This window comes from Ornithorhynchus anatinus, chromosome 20 (genome assembly GCF_004115215.2).
Source record: "Ornithorhynchus anatinus isolate Pmale09 chromosome 20, mOrnAna1.pri.v4, whole genome shotgun sequence".
Lineage (NCBI taxonomy): Eukaryota > Metazoa > Chordata > Mammalia > Monotremata > Ornithorhynchidae > Ornithorhynchus > Ornithorhynchus anatinus.
The window spans coordinates 5223260-5243891 of record NC_041747.1 but is presented as its reverse complement, the minus strand read 5'-3'; the positions used below and the strand labels follow the sequence as shown (position 1 = coordinate 5243891).

The window sequence follows — 20632 nt, the reverse complement described above, 5'->3', positions numbered from 1 at the left end:
GAAGAGTTTGGACTGGGGAACACACCAAATTGTTCTCCAAATTCCACAACCTCAGAATGAGGTCACCCATTGAAAAATAAAAATGCTGGGTTGGAAGCAAATGAAATAAAGTTCTTCACAGAGTGGGTGGTAGACATGGAATTTAAAAACACAGAAGGTTGTGAGCAGGGAGGGAATACCAGCTAATTTGAGGGGGGTTTTTTTCTTGTTGTTTTAGGGGGGTTTTTTGATAAATTAATGGACAAGAAATCCGTAGTCTGTCACTGTAGGAAAAGTTAGGAATTTAGATGAAAAGATTAGGGCTGTTAAATGGCTCTTCCTAAACCTGTTCCTCCTCCCAACTTTTCTATCCCAGTCAACATCCCCATCATATTTCCTAGGCCTATCCCTTCCTCTCTTCCCTTACTTCCACCACCCCGAGCCTAACCTTTATTAAATCCATGCTGAACTACTATACCAGCTTTCTTGCTGGGGTCTCTGTCTCCAATCTCTTCCCTCTTCAATCTGTCCCCCATTCTGCTTCCTGGGCCATCTTCCTGTAAGCCTTTCGGAACAGGTGACACCTCCTCCAAAACCTCTAATGGCTACCCATGTCTTTACAGCAAAATAAACTCCTACCCATTGGATTCAAAGCTATTCATCAGCTGAATTTCTTCCCTTTCCCCTCTCTTACCCAGTTCACACCCTTCACTCCTCCATAGCAAACTTTTTAGCTGTATCTCACTCTCAGCTCTCCTGTCTTGGACCCATTGTGCACATCCTCCCTTCTGCTTGGAATCTCCTCCGCCCTCAAACCATGAGGGTCACTTGGGCCTGGGAAAATGTAAGAAACTAGCCCTAGGTGGCATCTTTTAGGCAGAAATAGAGAAAAAAAATCCAGAGAAATGCATCAGAAGATTGAATTGTATTGGTATCAACCAATGACTTGTAGAACAGGCAATACTGTGATATTGGTCAGAAGCAGGGATTAACATGTTTGTATATGATGGGAAATATTTTATCAAATTTATTCATTAAATTACTTGAGCTTTTTTCAACAACTGTTTACCATCTAAGATAATGGCATCCAGTTGGAGAAATTTGTTTTGGGAATATAACTCTCTCTGTAAGCTGAAGTATTCTCGTTCAGATGGGGTCACAGCAAATGGGGTCAAAATAAATAATTGATTATTTGCAAAATCAAAGACCCCAGTTTGGTAATATTATATTGCTGAACTACACATTTTGCAATGTGAGGCTAACCAGTGGAATAATTATTTGGGAGGAAAGTCTGAATTAAAGTTCCAATAAATTTGAGACTGAGACCCTTGGGGGAGTGGAATGTAATAAAGAAAAGATGACAGGAACATTGAATTAAAAGCTGTGGTATGACAGGATTTACCACAGTTTGCCAAAATTGCAGGATGGTAGGTTCTTTAGTGGAAAATTAGGAGTGGATTAGGGTAGGGAAGTGGAGTGGCCTAGTAGATAAAGCAAGGATCAACAAGTCAGAAGGTCATGGGTGCTAATCACGGTTCCACCACTTGTCTGCTGTGTGACCTTAGGCAAGTCACTTCACTCCTCTGGGCCTCAGTTACCTGGTCTGTAAAACGGGGATTGAGACTGTGAGCCCCATGTGAGACAGAGATTGTGTCCAATCCAATTTGCTTGTATCCACCCCAGAGCTTAGTACAGTGCCTGCGACATACTAAGCACTTAACAAATACCGTAATTATTATTATTGTTATTATCATCATTATTATTAGGCCAGACGGAAGTGGTTATGATGTTAAAGTGGAAAAGGGACCAATCTGCAGAAGGACTAGGAAACATTCACAGCCACTACCAGCTGATACCATTACGAGCAAAAACAAGATTTTGGAAAATACCAGATATAATATGGGAAGCAGTGTGGCCTACTGGATAGAGCACAGGCCTGGGCGTTAGAAAGACCTGGGTTATAATCCCAGCTCCACTTTTGTGACCTGGGCAAGTCACTTAACTTTTATGTACCTCAGTTACTTAATTTGCAAAATGGGTTTTAAGACTGTGAATCCCATGTTTGATCGGGACTGTGTCCAATCTGATTAGCCTGTTTCTACAGCCGGTGCTTAGTGCAGCACCTGCCACATAGTAAGCCTTTAATACCATTTTTTAAAAATGCAGAGACGTATAGGGGCCATCCTTTCATTTTGCATGTGAAAGAAATTTGAGGCAGAACTGCTGAAGTTGTGATTTATCATGAAACAGAAAAGGCCATCCAGTGGAGCTCTTGAAGTTCAGAGAGCTAAACAGGGAGAATCGGCATTGTCACCAGGAGTAAAGAGCCCCCAAGCCCAGAGACAGAGCCCTGGAGAGCACTGGGGGGAAAGTGCTCAGGTGAGAGACGTGGTTCCTGACCCTTTAGAATGGGGCACATTCTAAAAATAAAGTGGGGAAGGGTTTGGTGACGGACACCACAGGAGAGATCACTCAAATGGTATTGATTGAGTTCTTCCTGTGTGCAGAGCACTGTACTAAGCATTTGAGAAAATTTGGTAGTTGATAGACATGACTGCTACCTTAAAGGAGTTTACAAGCGAATAGGAAACATGAAGTAATAACAGTACAAAAACAACCTAAAAGACCGAGTGGAGAGTCTAACAAGGCCAGCAGCAAAGAGGTAGGTAGGGGCCTCAAACAAAATAGCAGCCAGGAAGGCAAAGAGAATCAGAGAGAAAAAACACAAGAGGAGAGTGCAGAGAAAGAGAGAAATGCCTAAGCAAGATGTAGTCTGTTTTATGACTGGGTTTTGAACTGATTGGCAACATGTTTGTATGAACCATATCTGAAGGAAAAATGTGAGTTTTACTTGTACGTGTGGCAATCGAAACAAGGAGAAACACTTTGGAAATCATCCATGACATAAAACAATAAACTCTACTTAAATTATCCTGTGGATACATATATAGCATGTGACGCATTGCTAAGTTTATGGTAAGCACTCAGGACATCATAAATAAAGATGACTGTGTAATATGGCCCTTACCCCAATTCCCTGCTATTAAATTTCTACTGAGAAGCAGATTGAGATTCTTGGATGTTTTGAAGTCATCATATTTTCTGTTAGAGAAGAGAGAATTAGTCCTGAATAGACTTCTTATTGGCTCATGACCACTTGTAAAAGCACCTTGAATATTTTGGTCACATAAACTGGAACTCTACCTGCCCCCATTTTCTTGGAGGGGGGGGGAGTGAAGGCAAGAGAGTCTTTTTATGGTGTTCGTTAAGAGCTTACTATATGCCAGGCACTGTACTAAACACTGGGGTAGATACAAGCTAATCAGATTGGATACAGTCCACGTCCCACATGGGGTTCACAGTCTTAATCCCCATTTTTACAAATAAGTGAGGCACAGAGAAGCACTTAAAGGTTCTCCATTTTGGTAATAAGCATTCTGGCCAATTAGCTAAGTGATCATTGAAGATAGTTATCAGGAAGAAGGAATGAGTCTACAGGTATAAGTTCAGGAAAGCAATTTTTAAATCTGCAATTAGAACCCATTTAACTTTTCTTTCCACCTCACTTTGTCCACAAAACTCTCATCTCCTACCAGCAGTCAAAGAGGGTCAGGTGCATGGAGAAAACTAAGTTCAAATCTAAGGTTGGGAATCAGACAAAAGAATTAAGGAAAGCTGGGTGAAGGAAGGAAGGCCTTACATCTTCCACATCTGTCCTATCATAGGACACAGCTATTTTCAGTTGATTCTAACAGTCACTGGAATAGGTGTACAGTATTTCAAAATTCAGCAGCTGTTTTGCACAGTTAGATTTTCACCCACAACTCTCGCATTAAAATTAATTTGAAATACGTCAAAAATTAGCAATATGGTTTCCCAGTCTTTTCTGAGACCAGTTATCCAGACTTACAGGTTAAACAAACACTCTCTAGACCATCAGTTAAGTCTCACTTTTCATTGCAAAGGAGAAGTATTTTGCAAACTAAAGTGCCTTATTTGAGCCTCAGGCATTTCATCCCTTTGTAGTCTCCATGTTCAAGTCATCCTTTCTTGTATTCATTTTGTCTATAAAGTGAGTGTCTCAGTGACCCCTGAATGTTAAACTCTTTCCTCCCAGATTTTCTACTCCTAAACATCTGTCTACTACTTTCATAGCACCATTGCAAGAGTTAGGAAGGTAATAGCTGAGTGGTCCATCAGTTTGCTTTAGTCCCTTAACTGTGCATTCTGAGGAACTCCTTAGGTTTAACTCTGTCTTACCTTCTGTTTAGTAATTTCCTTCGGTGCTCTTCAGATTTCAGCTTCCTGACCCATGTCTGTGGTAAAACCCTTGAGGAAGGGATGAAAGAAAACCCTCCGCCTAATTGCATATTCTGGAGCTACATGAAGGTTTAAGCACTTTTTCCCTGGAGTTAGATTTCTTGCATACATAATAACTTATTTTCCGAGACTATGCACACAATTTCTTCTTGTTGCTTATACATTCCTCACCTCTTCCTAGTTTTTTTCCAAGATCCACTGAATTCAATAAATATATTTTTGGATTCCATCTCTTTTATCAGTCCTTTTCTCCTTCATTTGGTATTGGTTCGCCTCTGTCATTCTGAACAATCTATCTATGCAATCACCCCCTGCTCCTTGGAAACATCCTGCAAGTATAACTTCATTAATTTTCCTTTCCCTTTAAAACCGTTATTTAGAATTCATCTTTTTACCTTATTTAGATATATAAAACTTCATATCTATAAAGCATTTATTATTTTAGTTCTTCTAGCAAAATGAATTGCTATAATTGTAGTGTTCTGGGACTACTTGGCAGAAACCAAATGTGGCTAATTGAGCTGTGAAGGCGGAGGGGGCCAATTTTCAGTTAAGGATATCTTTAGGCATGGAAAAAACACTTCTCTAGGTTACTCTTTAGTTATAGATTTAGTAATCTACAATCATGGCAGAGCTGTATAGAGCTACCAACTTGCATATATAGAAAAAATGCCATTTCATTGATAGGATTTGGAAGAAATACTGCTCTCCTGCCCCCAAGGAATAAAAAAGAAAATTGATGGTGTGTTGATGAACAGATTTCCCTGATAGACTAGTCGCTAGTTTCTTAAGCAGAAAGCGTTTTCCATTTTCTGTTCAGTAACAAGAGCGTATATCTGAATCTCCTCAGCATGAGGAAATGATTGGTGTTCTAAGTCCTTGCACACACACATTCAGAACCTATTGGTTGCAAATTTTTAGCCCAAATTTTCTTAAGTCTGGTATACCTAACGATGTATTCCTGATGGGAAATGGAGGTTTTTCATATAGTTGTCCATGCTGAAGATAATCCACGTCAAAGGATTTTGATGTCATTCAAACTAAAAATTAAGGAGAAAAGGATATGTGTTGCTACCATTTTGACACACTCTTGAATTTCTTTTTATGGTATTTAAGCACCTACTGTGTGCCAGCACTGTACTAAGCCCTGGGATAGATACAGGCTGATCATGGTGGCCATGGGGCTCACCATCTTAATCCCTATTTTACAGATGAGGAAACTGAGACACAGAGAAGTGAAGTGACTTACCCAAGGTCACACAGCAGACAGGTGGCAGAGCCGGGATTATTGCCTAGGTCCTTCTGACTCCCAGGTCTGTGCTCTATCCATTAGGCCATGCTGCTTCTCACAATTTTATGATAAGAAGAGGAATACTCAGGAAACAATGGGAAAATGCCTGCATTGCTTGATTTATACTTTTGTATTCAAAAGGAGGCAGCAATCTTTCCAAAAGGGAGGAAGTCAATATTAAGTAGCATCATAGTGAAGGGGCTTAAAATAAAATGCTCCAAAATGTGTGTGCACAGGTTCTGTGTGGGTGTTTATGAGCATAAACCAATAGCTCAGAAGAATGATGTTGTGACAGAAGAGAACTCTGCCCTTTGAATAGACAAGCTGGAAATCATTGCAATTCATTAAAATTAATTAAAATAAATAATTAAAATGTATTACATGAATAAAAGGAAATCAGTAAAGGAAAGACTTCCAGAGATAATATCTACAAGGAGGAGCCACACATATTGAATACTATACTCTTGGTATTAGTCAAATATTTAAAATTCAGAAATTCACTAATGGGTAATCACCTGCTAGAACATGTGTGCTTACTCTATCTAGTGGGTGTGCGTGCTCTCTCTCTCTCTCTCCCTCTCCCCTTCCCCCCACCCAACCCCTTGCCTGAAGGCCATTATGGTTTTTATTGATTCTCTTGTAATAGTAGTAATATAAATAATATTTTTAAGTACCACTGGGTAAAATTCACTATGCTAAGCACTTTGGAAGTACAAAAAAAAGTTTCACCCACAAGGAGCTTACACTCCAATGATATTATGGGGTCCTGCTCTTTGTTTTAAAACGCAAATCTATCTTTCAACTGGAATACCTGGTTCAAGATTTTTTAATGTGTGACTAGTGAAGGATAGCTATGCTGCTGCTTTTTAAAGCACAGTATGAAGTTCTGTCCAGCACTTTGTAGTTTCAGTGCATGGTCCTGGCCCCAACATTTCTTTGGTCTTGCTGAAACTTCCCTGGCACATCCCTGATTGTGGGAGTGCCCCATTTGGGCACTGTGACGTCTTGTTGCCCATTCAAATGATCCCTTTGAGTGTTCTCTGTGGTCTCCCAAAGGAATCTTTAGCTTTCTTATTGGTGAGGAGGGGAGAAGGAAGCTGTGCTTCGTGATTGAAGAGGGAAAAATGGCAACACAGAACAGTCCCGATGAGTATACAAGTGAAGCTTGAAGCCAAAGTGATGCTGTGAGGCTGTTTGTCCTGGGCATTTTTGCTGCTTGTTAAAGAAAGGCAACACTTGCAAAAAGTCAGAGTGAGAAAGCGTGAACGAAAGTGGTAAAAACAGATCTCACGAAACTGGCATATTTCTTTCCCGTATTTGCGGTATGTCTGTTGGACTGCAGCTAGTATTTTTTTTTTTTGATAAGCCAAGTGTCTAAAGTTTTTTTGTCTCCTCAGAAGCATAGTTAATTTCAAAATAATTTCCCAAGGGAAAAACAATTCTCTAAAATATGCAGAAAATGTTGCTAGCAGTTTGACAGTACTAACTACTTAAAACGTTATTAACAGTGATGCTGATTTTTGCCATTTTTCCCCGAGTGAGAACCGAGTTGGAATGTTTCTTAAAAATCTTAACTGTCTCTCCTGATTGCGTGTGATCTTTTGGAGGAGCAAAGGAGTAAAGGAGAAATTTTGTAGCTATCGACTAACAAAAGGAAAGAATATACATTTTTGTGAATCAGTTAAGTTTAGGGGAAAAAAAAACTATTGCATATTAAATTGATTTGGCCTTGGGGACTTCAGTTTTCCATTGGAGTTAAAACAGAAGGGGTCAGAGTTATCACCCAGCTGGAGATGTTTCTTGGCCTAGCACTGCTGTTGAGGGGAGAAATTAGAAAACTAATAATTTTAATTCACAAGGAAAGATGTCTATTCAAGTAATTTTATGAATCACATCGCCAGGCAAAACATGTCTTGTCAATTGTAGTAATGACTCATTTATCTCAAGGATGGGAATGAGCTCAAAATGAAACTTTGATTTCAGCCTGCCACTCCATCCAGAATTCTTTCCCTTTTTATTTTATCAGTTAGCTTATCAAAAAAAGACTGTACTGTAAGTTGCCATGTTTGAGAGAAGCATATGAATCACCCGAAATATTTATTATCCCTGAGCTATTGTAATCCAAGACTCTACATAAATAATATATTGAATGGGTCACTGCTTTTCTCAGTGATCTGCAAATAATTTTAAGGGAAGTAAACTTTAATTCTCTATTCTTAATTCTCCTAGTGATGAGTAAAGGTATATCTGAGAGAAGTCCATTTGCCCACAATCTAGGCCAGTTTTTTCTAACAGAAGAGGAAGACCATTGGTTTAAGAAGGGAATCCCAAAAGAAGGATAAAGGGAAGATGTATCCCTTTAGGTGTTTGGAAGATTCCACTCTTGTGCCCTTGTGGGAATGTGGGGGAAGATCAAATTAGTTCTGTGTGGATCCATCATGGAGGCCCAGAAAATAGTTTTCCATAACTAATATAACCAGACATTTTCCATCCCTCTTTCTCAGTCAATGCAAGGATTTTCTTCTCGACTCTGATTTCACAGCACTGCTAACATTTCAAAGCCCACTTGAAGGCAAAGGATTATGGGGACTAATGCACAACAAATCCAGATTTTTTTTCTCATTTGCTAGAGAGACTGAGGAGTACTTAAAATACGATATTCAAAGCATTTTTCATTTGATAGCTCATTGCTGGAATTTTAAATTGTGGCACTAGAATGAAATGGGCTTACTTTTTCAAGAGCTTTTACTGAAGCATCAAGGGATTAGGACTTTTCTTGTAATCAGAAAGAACTTGCACATATTTTTATGAAAAATGCATAAGTGCACAAGTGCACAATGCATAAATGCACAAGTGCCATTTGCCTATAAGGATCTATAGTGTTTCCAGTCATGAAGTCAGAATGTAATAATATCTTCAATATATCTTTTTTATTTGGAACCTAAATCACCATTACCATTTGAATATTCTTTATATGGTGAAAGAGGTGAGCTAATCAAGAAAATTCAGGGTAAACCTGGAGAGCCTTCCCTAACCATTTAGTTGCCCAGTAAGTTTAGAAATTACTCAAATACTTGGAGAGTCATATGAAAATCCATTATTTTCACCTATCTTTGATAGACAAAAATAGGAATTTGAAACATCAGAGGAAGTAGTCATGCATTTCTGGTCTGGGTGATTCAAACACCGATCAAGACAGATTGAATATAGTCCACTAGATTGTACTCTCCTTATGAATCGGGGCAGTCACCTGCCCATAGGAGATATTCAATACATTCTATTGATTAACATATGCTTAAGGTTCCATAACTACAAGAAAATATCCACTAATGAGACTTTTGAAGTCCCCTCTGCAGGGAACAACCTTTCACCAAAACTTTGCCAGTCCGTGCCCCTTTTTCCTTCAGATACCTCCCTAAAAGTTACCTCCTCCAAGAGACTTTCCATGATACCTGATTAATGTAATACACACACACACACACACACACACACACTTCTGCCTACTCCTGGTTCTAGCAGGTTTCATCACCCTCTCAAAACTAGAGCTTGGCCTATTGAAAAGAGCAGCGGGCCTGGGAGTCAGATGACTTGTTATAATCCCAGCTCTGCCTTTTGTCCGCTCTGTGACCTTGGGAAAGTCACTTAGCCTCAGCATCCTTATCTGCAAAATGGGGATTCATACTGTAAACACCTTGAGGGATATGGACTGTGTCCAACCTGATTAACTTGTATCTATCCCAGCGCTTAGTACAGTGCTTAGCACACAGTAGGCACTTGAAAAATGCCATAAGAAAAGTCTCTCATATACTGAAAGGTAGTTACTCAGTCTCTTCTTAACCTTCTCTTCTATTTGCTAAACATCCCCATTTTCCAACCCTTTCCAGTTTCTCACTATCATTTCTGATCAACTCTGAATATAGGACTCTTTAATAAGGGGATGGTATTCGTTCCCATCCCTTACACGTGGAACTCCTTGAGATCTCCCATTTCTCATTTCTGATTACAATCCAAGCAAGAAGTAGCCTAAGTCCTTTAGGTGCTTTGAAGAGCCGATCATTCACCTATTGAGGAGGGTGGTCCAGCTTGGGTAGAGCAGATTCAGATGGAAAAGACCTTTCCATGTGGCTACAAGGAAGTGTCATTTTCAGAGCATGAGAATTTAATTTTTATACATCTTGTATAGTTTCCTCTCTAGAGATTCATGATTGTCTTGTTCAAACCAGTCTCATGGAATCTCTAAGTACATCAGCAGCACTTCCTGGGTTCCTCCTGAGTCCCAGAGGAGGTTCAGAATCACTGGTCAGTAATTCCAACTGGGTAAGAGTTCAGATGACTCACAAGTCAAGTCATTAAACAAGGAAAGAATTGAGTTCATCCCAGTTATCTGAACTAGTGATTCCTGAAGAATTCTTCAAACAAAAGCCTAAAAGCCCTGGAGGTATAAGTGACTCACAGAAATTTAATGTGTATACTGTGCTTAATTTAATTTCTCTAGTTTATCTCCCAGGCGGGGATCCCAAATCCTTTCAGAATGGCTATGTTACTGAGCCACCCCAGTGGGCTCCTCGTTGGAAAATTTGATTTCTTCTGGTTGTCTTTCTCTGGGTAATAATCTCTGCCATCCACCCTTGAGAGACCATCAATTCTAAAAAACAGGCATCAGGCAGTCTGTATACAGACCCCATAAGACAAATGACTGGCTCCCCTCTCAGAGATGTTCACAGGTGGATATTCTATACTTCCTTCAGCACTTGTTTGTAGGTCTAGCATTGCTTTCTGAAAGGTGGCCTCTCCTTATTTTCAGTGCGCTCTCTACTGCTGCAGTTGCAGTCCACTATTTCTTAATTTAGATCAAGAACAGCTGGTCAACACTCTCCTCATCAGAATTCTTTGTGAAATTGTAGGGGATTATGAAGTCTCCCCCAAGTCATCTTTTCTTTTCTCCAGACTAAATAATCCTTCATTTTTAGAATTTTCTCAAAGGTCCCATTAATCATGCCTTAGACAAAGTCCATTTTCTCCATATCCCCCGTAATAAACAGTCCCTAAACTCAAATGAGCAGATGGATATAGTAGAATTATATTATGTTTTTGCATTCCTGGACCATGTTTGCTCCTCCAATTAATTAGCGCCCCTCACACCCCGACCCCTACATCAGCATGCAGTTCATTATGGCTTCCAGATCTTTTTTAACTGTATTTGTACCTAGACATTACTTCCTAGCATGTAAATGCAATTTGATTTTCTTTCCTCAAAGCCCTACCCTAGCTGTTTTCTCTATTGAATATTTTCTGGCCATTTCTCTTGTTCATCTTTGTCATTTTGAGTTTTAATCAATTCCTTCAAGGTATTTGGCAGTTTTCCTTGAGCGTAGTCATTTGCCAGAAAAATTGCTCAGTTGCTCTTAAGATGCATCCTTCCTACCAGTAACTATTGTTATGGATGTCTATTCTTTGAATACAGCACTCTAAATTATAATAATAATAATAATGTTGGTATTTGTTAAGCGCTTACTATGTGCCGAGCACTGTTCTAAGCGCTGGGGTAGACACAGGGGAATCAGGTTGTCCCACGTGGGGCTCACAGTCTTAATCCCCATTTTACAGATGAGGGAACTGAGGCACAGAGAAGTTAAGTGACTTGCCCACAGTCACACAGCCAAGTGGCAGAGCCGGGATTCGAACTCATGAGCCCTGACTCCAAAGCCCGTGCTCTTTCCACTGAGCCACGCTGCTTCTCAATTATAGTAGGACAGCCTTTATCCATATATATCTTAAATCTGAGCCATTTTAAGAAGCAGGCCCATCAGTAGGGTGGATAGTTGGGCAAAATGGAGTACCCACTTAAGACCCCAAACTTTGGTTGTATTAAATTTTGATTAGTCATTCAATAATTCAACCACTGAGCATCTCCTGTGTGCAGAGCACTGTGAAAGGCCCTTGAGAGACTACAATTAAAATGAGACATGACCCCTATCCTGTAGGAGTTTCTAGTTATTAGGGAAAGACAGGCATAAAGTGAGTTCCTTTAATAGGAGCAAGAGGAGAACTGTAGGTTCATCTGGTAAGATAAAATATCAATCAGTTCTATATATTGATGCTTACTGTGTGCAGAACACTGTATTAAGTACCTGGGAGAGTACAGTGCAATAATATAACAGACATATTCCCTGCCCAGAACATATGGTAACGTTTAAATGAGTGAATAAAATAAGCGTAAATCTCTTCTTGCATAGGTGCTAATTGTTGTGTGTATCCAGATATATTTAAAGGTTGGTTGTTGGGTGGCAATTAGTTGAGGAATGTCTCATGTACTTTCAGGAGGACTTGAAGATAGAAAGGGGTGGGGTTTAGCTGATTTGAAGGGGGAGAGAATTTCAGGCTGAGAGAAGGGTCCGAGATGGTAGAGTCAAGAGCAAGGTGCAATAAGGGAGGTTCAGTTTGAAGGAACTAAGAGGGCAAGGTTGGGTGTAATGAATGGAGGGCACAGATTTGTGATAAGGCTGGTGGATAAACTTGAAACCAAAGGACAAGAGCCCCTGTCTGATGTGCAGGGAAGTACATAATCATTAACTCTGAACTGGTCTCAGTTCCAATCGGTCTGGTTGATTGGTTTTCTGCTTCTGTCAGTTTTACAGGGCATATTAATAAGATAGCTTCTAGCTCAGGTGGATGGAGTTTCAAACTTCAGAGGATAGAACCAAGCCCATGTTTTGGTCAGGATTTTTCTTGACTGAAAGAGATCAACTTTACCTCCAAGTTCTGTGATCAGTCATACCTCTCTGAACTGTATGAACTCTGAACAGTCTAAATTATTGTTATCATTATTGTCATGATCATTACTATTGAAGCATTTAATCCCAGTTTGACTCATTTTTGAGCTTTATACCAAGGTTATTTAAAGAAGTAAATTGGATGCCCATTTTTCAAGTTTGGATTGAGGAAAAGGAGGAGAAGGGTTAATAAATAGGATGAGAAATTTTAGGGATCAGGATATTAGCAATCTATTACTCTAGATGCTTGGCTATGGGCCACTTACCTCCCCCCTCCCCTTTTGTCAATTTTGGTGTTTCAGTTCATGGAGCAGCAGCTTACAGTGGGTATGCTGATGTAAGTGCCACTCCATTTGGGTTATTGGATTTGAGACTCTGGTTGCTAGTGGGAAGCGTGCTGGGTCCACTGTGGAAAATTGAAAGGATTTTGGCAGAAAGAAGAGCATAGAAATAGCAAGACCGAAAGGACTACTCTAAGGAACAGGAGATGATTGAAAAGTGAAGATAAATTTTGGCTAGCCAGTGGGAAATTATAGAAGAGGATCTGGGCATACATAAAGGGGAAGAGCTATAGCAGTCAAGCTTGTGGAAAAGCTAAGGATAAGATATTGGCACCACCCTGTATAAGGAGTGGGCGTGAGAAAGTAGCGCTTCAGTTTCGAGGAGTGAAGAGCCAGGAGAGAAAAGCACTGAACCAGTTGGCTTGTATGTAGTATTTTTAAATCAGGCATCTGTCTTCTATCCAAGCCAGTGCAGGAATAGCAATAACAAATTTAACATCAATTTAAGAGCATGTCCTTCAATGTCAAAAGGGGTGCTGAAGTTCAGTATGGCTGACACATATTAGGTGATGTTTCACGGGCCAATTATGATGTCTCTAGGCCTTGGAACTGTGTGGCCCCAATTCTGGGACCTGGCCTGAGCTAAGCTAGAGGAATGTATAACAATATGACAGGACATTCCCTGCCCACAACAAGCTCAGAGTCTTGAGGGTGAGACAGACATTAATATGTTCTAAGTTCTAGAGTGGCTACATCTTGCTCCAAGAAGCCCTCCAGTGCTTAAAAAATAAATTGTTTGGCGTTCGATTCTCCTATATTGTGTGTAAATTCAGTTCTAAGGGCTTATATAGGGCAAAGGTGTTGAAAAAATGCAGGAATAATTACTGGGCTCTAGGTTATTAGATTTCCTAACCATAAATTTATGAACCTCCATACCCTCCAAAATGTGACTAAATCAAGTATCCGCCTGCAACTGGAAAGTATAAAGATTCTTTTACCTTGCTTAACTGTAACTTTGGCATGTGGGAAATTACTGAAGGTTTAATTAAAAGCATATTTTTATATGGAAAAACAGAGCTCCCTCACAGAGTAAGAAGTAATTACCACAGGACAAATTACACAACATTATTGGTCTTTTTTTCTGCCTCCAAAGCTGTGATAGGTTAAGAGCTTGAGCACTAGGAAAAATGATTAGAGAGTAGCATCCCTCAAGTGACTTCCCAACACAAGTATGTTTCATTGTTTCTACTGGTTTATCTGAGTGATCCTGCTGTAGATACAACCAATGAAAATGGCATCATCCTAGAAAAATAGACTCAAAGACTAAGAATCTGCCAAAATATTTGTTATGCAGTACCACCTCAGTTGATCAGGAATACCTTGAAATAAGCAAAACACCAGCTGGGGTGAAATATACCATAAAGCGTACAAAAATCCCCAGGACACACTAAGATGCCGACAGACCCAGGCCTTTCCAGTTTTAGAAACTCCCTTCCAACCAGCCAGAATGACATGGAACATCATTATATCACTTTGCATATAATAAGATTTGTGGTATTTGTTAAGCACTTACTCTGTGCCAAGCACTGAACTAAGCTCTGGGGGACATATAAGTCCCTGTCCCACATAGGGTTCAAAGTCTAGTGGGTGAGGGACACCATACTGAGCACTTAGGAGAGTGCAATGTCACGGTTGGTAGACAAAGTTCCTTGTCCACAATGAGCTTACAGTCTAGAGGGGGAGAATGTGTTCATATAAATAAATTACAGATCTATGCATAAGTTCTGTAGGGCCGAGGGAGGTCTGAAAAAAGGGAGCAAATCTAAGTGTAGGATTTGTGTATGTATGGCTGTAATCCTAAAGTGTCTTGAGGCTTCACTCTTATCCTAAAGACAGATAGGCATTATATTGCTCTTCCTCCTTGGATTGCTTGGTAGTTATCTTTTAGGAATCACGAACCTTTGGGCTAGTTCACCTTAGCAGAGTGAAACGACTTCTGCAGGAAGATGTTAACTGCCAGTTTTTTCTTCTTTTTGCAGTATCAATCAATCATACTTATTGAGTACCTACTGTGTGCAGTATAATGTCTAGGTGTGGATGCAATTAATACTAATAATAGTGATATCTATTGAGAAGTTACTATGTGCTAAGCAATGGGGGAGATCCCGGATAATCTGGTCCGGCACAATCCTTGTACTATATAGGGAGAGGGAGAACAGGGATTTTAATTCCAATTTTACAGATGAAGAAATTGAGGCACCGAGATGGTAAGTGATTTGCATAAGGTCAGATAGCAAGCAAGTGGTGGAGCTGGGATTAGAATCCAGGTCCCCTAGCTCCCGGGCCCATGTTCTTTCTGCTTGACCATCCTGCTTCTCATTGTTTTCAAACTTAATTAGCTGATTCAATGAATTGGAATACATATGTATTATGGAGGAGGGCGGCTTTGGCATTTTGCTTTATTTTTCTGGGTATAGTGGGAGCAGGAGTAGCAGTCAGGAGGGACTATAAGACTTGCCAAGGACACAGACAAAGGACTTTTCTTAGTCCTATTCATGGGTGGCCCCTACTTTCCTCTTACCCTCCTCCCTCCCCATTGGGCAATTGGGGGATCAATAAGGTCAGTGTGAGAAGTAGACATTTACTGTGAGTTCACTCCTTTAACGTAGGTTTATTGAATTTTTTATGACCTTTTGGAAGATGATATAGGAATCAGAGTCTTATAATTTGAATTAACACCCCCATACACATACAAACACACACACATCACCCCCATTTGTGGTTTCATTAACAATCTTGCCAAGTCAATACTAGTGGGTGTCCCCATTACCCTGCTAAAACAATCCTCTTTTGACTAGATTTCCTGGTGGTGTTTGGTTTTATTTTCCCCACTTTTCTGGCTTATTTTGGTTGTGTTTGTAGTTTCTGCAGATGTTTCCACTGGTGAGATGATACCAAAAAGTAGAAAATGCTGGTGGTAGCCCATTCCTGGAGATCTAAAATTCTTGGAATTCTTAGGTTGTGGGCCCTTTGGGGCTGGGAACCAGGTCTAATTCTCACTTGTGTAATTCTGCCCAGCATTTACTATGTGCTTTGCACTTAGAAGATGCTTAAATACTGGTTGCTACCATTAGGACAACTAACAGGACTAATAAAACTATTAGAAAACACAGGAAAGACCCAGAAGCCCCCTAGCTAAGTGGACCTCTCTCCTCTTACCAGATGGACAAGGAAATAACTCTATATACAATACATCTAGCTGTGTAACTTTTAATTTCCCTTGTTTCCTGGACCTCTAACAAGTTACAGCCTTGCAGCAAATCATAAGGTGAATCCTAAGGAAAGTTGAGTACAGAATTTGATTCTCTGTTCTTTGTAACAGTAGTTACAAACATATGTGCTTAATTCTGTGTTTACTGAACTCCAGTGAAGGTTTAGTTGATGAAATAAATAGAAGAATGCTGTTCATATAATGCTGACTTGACCAAGTGTCACACAAGTCCTTTTGTTACTTAGGGAATAAAAAAAAAAATATGGATCAACAGGAATAGTATTAGATATATAGTTTAATTGACATAATGATGATTACGTATTATTTCCTTTAAGAAGGGACTGCCTTGACTAGCGAATGCAACAGATTGACAGTCTTTTAGTCTAATAATCCAGTTAATTGAAGACAAATGAGTTGTTGCAGTTTAAGATCACTGATGGTTAATTTAGAAAACAATAAGGTGAATGGATTGAAAACCTAATGAAAAGATAGTTCTCCCCAATTCCTAGGCCAGGAATCATTTTACAGGCATTATAGAAGTTTGCCTCCCAAGTTGTGTGGGTGTAAGCGAGCTGTAACCCGAACGTCTCCTGGTGTCCACGTAGGAGGATAATCTTGCCTCTTCATTGATTTTTACTGTTGTTTCTGATGAGCAAACAGTGCCATTTCCCCTCCAACTTTGATGAATCCTCAAATGTTACCATGTAGGTTATTGCTCATTTGAGGATTATCACAGGCAACAAACTGGTTTTACTTTTTGCCAGCCTTTCATGATTGACACAAACCTGCGTCATCTCCGATGTTGGTACTAACATTTTGATTTAGGAGATTGGTCTTTATGCCATCATCTTTTCTTTGGAAAAACATTTTTTCTTAGATTGAAATGCACACACACGCATACACACACACAGAGTGGATGTTGTAGAAAAGAAAACCCAGGATACCGTTGTAGCACCTCTTTAGCACGAGGTTATCATTAACAAGAGTTTGCTACTGTATACTCAGATCTCGCTGAAATGAAGGATAATACTGCTTGCTATGCTGTTCATTTGGTCCTGTAACATGACCTTAGTCCAGAGCATTGCACTCAGTAAGACTTGAGTGAATACCATTCCTGTTACTTGCAATCTCCATTACTAATATATAGTTTTCTTTTTTCCCAGAATGTCGAGTGGTGAAGTCAACTTCCTACACCAAAATAGCATCAACTTCCCGTAGGAGCACCACCAAGAGTCCAGGACCATCAAGACGTAGCAAATCCCCTGCATCAACCAGCTCAGGTAAAGAAAGGAAAAGGTATTCTTAGACAATGGAGGCCTCTTATTTTGCAGCACAGAGTAGACAAAAGTTGTGCACAGTTATCGAATGATTCCTGCCTGATGTTGTCATAGTGTAAGATGGGTTTGCCACGCGGGTTGGATATGCAAGCGAATGGACAGATCATACAAGGGGAGGCTGGGAGACCCAAAGTCTGGCCTGTCTCACATCCCTATCTGTAAAATGGGTGTGAAGAGTTCAGGCTATTTGCCTCTCGAGGATGTTGTGAGGGTAAATGAGAACAAGCTGGAATGCTTCGCAACCCTGAAAGGAATTTGACTGTAGATGATTTATGGAGATATTGTCAGTATTATCCATAATAATTCATCCAGAGAAGATGAAGCTTTCTCCGGAGTCAGATGGATAGAACTGAAAGCTGGCAGCATTTTCATTCGCACATAAATGTGTGAGGATGCCGGATTTTAAAATGTGAGTTTTGGACATGTGGCAACCTCACCAGGTGCCAGCTTGGTGGTTCCAGAGACCTGTCCATGAAAGTGTTCAGATTCGGCACTTCTTTAATTGGTTACTTTGCCCTCCTGATCCCATCCCCGATTGCTGCTCCCTGTTCCCTGGGCACAAAGGAGTGAGAAATCAGATGTTTTTATCTGTTCTCAGTCCTGAGCCCTCTCACAGGGGTGATGGATAGGTGACCAAAAAGGGGTACCAAACTTCCAAGTCTCCTTGCTTCACTATTAAACAGTCCTTAGCAGAAGGAATTTACTGCTTCATGCATAATACCTATTTTTGGGTATCTGATCCTACCACAAACCTGGTATTACCTGGTCAGATGAATACTAAAAGATTTAGATACAGGTGAAGAAGTCTGCAAAATATGCAGCATTTCTCTGTCAGCAGTTCACATATTTACTTATTCTCTGCTTCAGGAAATGAGTCTGTGTCCCATAAAATGAGTGCTAAATAAATGCAAGTTCTACTCCTTGTAGGGACTTTGTGCACTGGGTAAAATATACGTAATTGAAAATGAGACTACATTTTCAAATGATTCTACAGGCTGCTAGATGTTTGCTGTGCCAGCTGCCTCAAAACTGAGACATTAGAATGTGTATGGAAAGAGTTTGTGAACTTTTATGGGCCTGTAAGAAATTCTGTGGGTTGGTAGATGTTTCTGAATTGACTGAAAGGGGATCCAGACATGATTAGTGAACAATCCAAGAAGGGTTTTTAGGAAGTTAGAAACGGGAACAAGCTAAGCACAGACTCTCCTTTTCCACTTTTGGGCAGAAGGTAATCCCTCAGCTCATGCTCATCGCTACCTGTCTAACTCTTGATTGCTCGTGTCCTAGAGGAAATTACTCGGAAAGCTCTTTTCAACCAACCATTTCATCCTGCTCCCCAGCTGTCCTTTTTACCGGGACTATTGATAAATCAAATCACCTTGTTTCTCATTCCCGCCCCACCTCTGCTAAAATGGCTATTGGCCCTCAGGCTCATTTTCCATGTGGGGTATCTGATTGTAACTATCTCTGGGACAATTTCTCCTCCCACAGACAACCCAACCATCAGAACTAAAGTAATGTTTAATTTTTACTTAGTGAGATTCAATTATAATGAATCATAAGGAACTGATTCCCAAGCAGGGGGGCATATGCCTAAATTGATTTTCTTGTAATTACTCCAGCACTTTGCATATTTAGGAAATTTGATTAATAATAGTAATACAATAAAAGAAAAGAACTCAAACTATCTTAATGGTTATTGCCCACAAACAGATTTTTGCCTCAACCATGTCTCCTCACAGTTTCACTGGTGATGTTCTCTCTGTCCTTATCCTGTATCTTCTGTGAGTTTTTAATTAACTTTTTGGAAATGATCCTGGTCCCGCCCGCATCTTTTGTAGGAAAAGGGATTTGGGGTTTGCCCCACTTTGGGACATTTATTCTCCATCAAAGAGAAGCCTCTGGGGTATACTAATCATTCCTTCTTGCAAGCCAGGGCCACAATCAATGAGAGCAGGAAATACAACACATACTAGTGCTCATTATTGTTCTGCTCCCACTAGAAATTGCACCCTCTTTTATACTGTTGAGTTGTATCCAGCAGTCCCTGAAATGCTCCATTTTCCTCCCAGAATGTCCCAGCATGCAAATATATGGAGTGATCAGACACCCAGCAATTCCAGGAAATATTTCTCCCACTCTTAGATCTTATAATTCCAGTTGGAGAAGATTCAGGAATAAAAGGAATGGGGCAAAAATGGAAAAGTGAGATGGATTGTTCTTATGTTAAGTTCTTTATGCTTCCCCTCTTTTTGGCTCATGGACTGGAGGTATGGAATAGTTGAGGACTTGGCTGGTGAAGAACATTTGAAAGAATATATAGTTGCTTCCTTCCTGGACCCCCAAAGCAACAAGGTGTAGTGGTTAGAGCATGGGCCTGGAAATCAGAAGGTCAGGCATTCTAATCCCAGCTCTGCCACATGTCTGCGTGTAATCTTGGGCAAGTCACTTCACTTCTCTGTGCCTCAGTTAGCTCATCTGTAAAACGGGGATCGAGACTCTGAGCCCCACATGGGACGGGGATTGTTTTCAACCCTATTTGCTTGTATCCACCCCAGTGCTGAGTACAGTGCCTGTCATATAGTAAACTCGTAACAAATGCCATAATTATCATTATCATGGTTGTGGATTGAACCTCCCAACTATTTTTTGTGAACAAAATACTCTGGACCCATCATCTATAAATTATACATAAACATATCCAAATGTTTCTTGAACCTAATGATGATACCTTGCGTAACTTTGAGGTGCCAAATTCTGTAGCCTGGCCAAACACTCAATTATCTGGTGATTGAATATCCACATCCTAGAGAATCTACTGCTAGACAGTTGAGAGAAAGTTGTGTAGCGATTGGTTTGGTTGCCATATTTGGGTAAGTGGAATATGGTGAATAAAAAGTAATATTCCTGGAAGATAGATACATAACTCTTGGGGTACAGAGCAGTTTCACAAAGAGCAGACCTAAAATTATTTCGTGAAGAAAACCTCAATGTGACAGGTTTTATGAAGAGGTTTTACTCAATGTACATCAAAACTTTACAGTCCTATAAAAATAGAAACACGATATGAACTTGTGGAATTTTAATGGCAGCCGTTGTGACTGGATAAACTTCTTTACTATGTGGAAACCATGGTTTTCTATTTGAATTTTCATCACCAGTTCCTTCTGACCTTCAGATGGTGAAAAAAAATCCTAGAAGTACTGTAAGATCCCCTAGCAAGGGTCATGATTTATTGGGCCTCATCCAGTAAGTTTTTAGAAATTTGGGGATAATTAGCCAAATTAGTTCCCTTTTGGCAGTCATAGGTATTCCACGTCTTTTCATATGTAGGACACTGTTGAGAAGGTAAATACCTGAGAAACCTGATTATTGAAGGG

At 40.0% G+C, this 20632-nt stretch overlaps 1 protein-coding gene across 5 annotated transcripts in view; it reads left to right on the top strand.

Annotated features, from left to right (window-relative positions):
* DCLK1 (doublecortin like kinase 1) overlaps positions 1-20632 on the top strand; it is a 204684-nt gene that overhangs the window by 103481 nt on the left and 80571 nt on the right. For all 5 annotated transcript variants that reach the window (XM_029048563.2, XM_029048565.2, XM_029048564.2 and 2 more), the window contains exon 5: positions 17079-17195. In XM_029048563.2, the coding sequence (XP_028904396.1) occupies positions 17079-17195 (117 nt within the window). The remainder of the gene's footprint in view (positions 1-17078; positions 17196-20632) is intronic.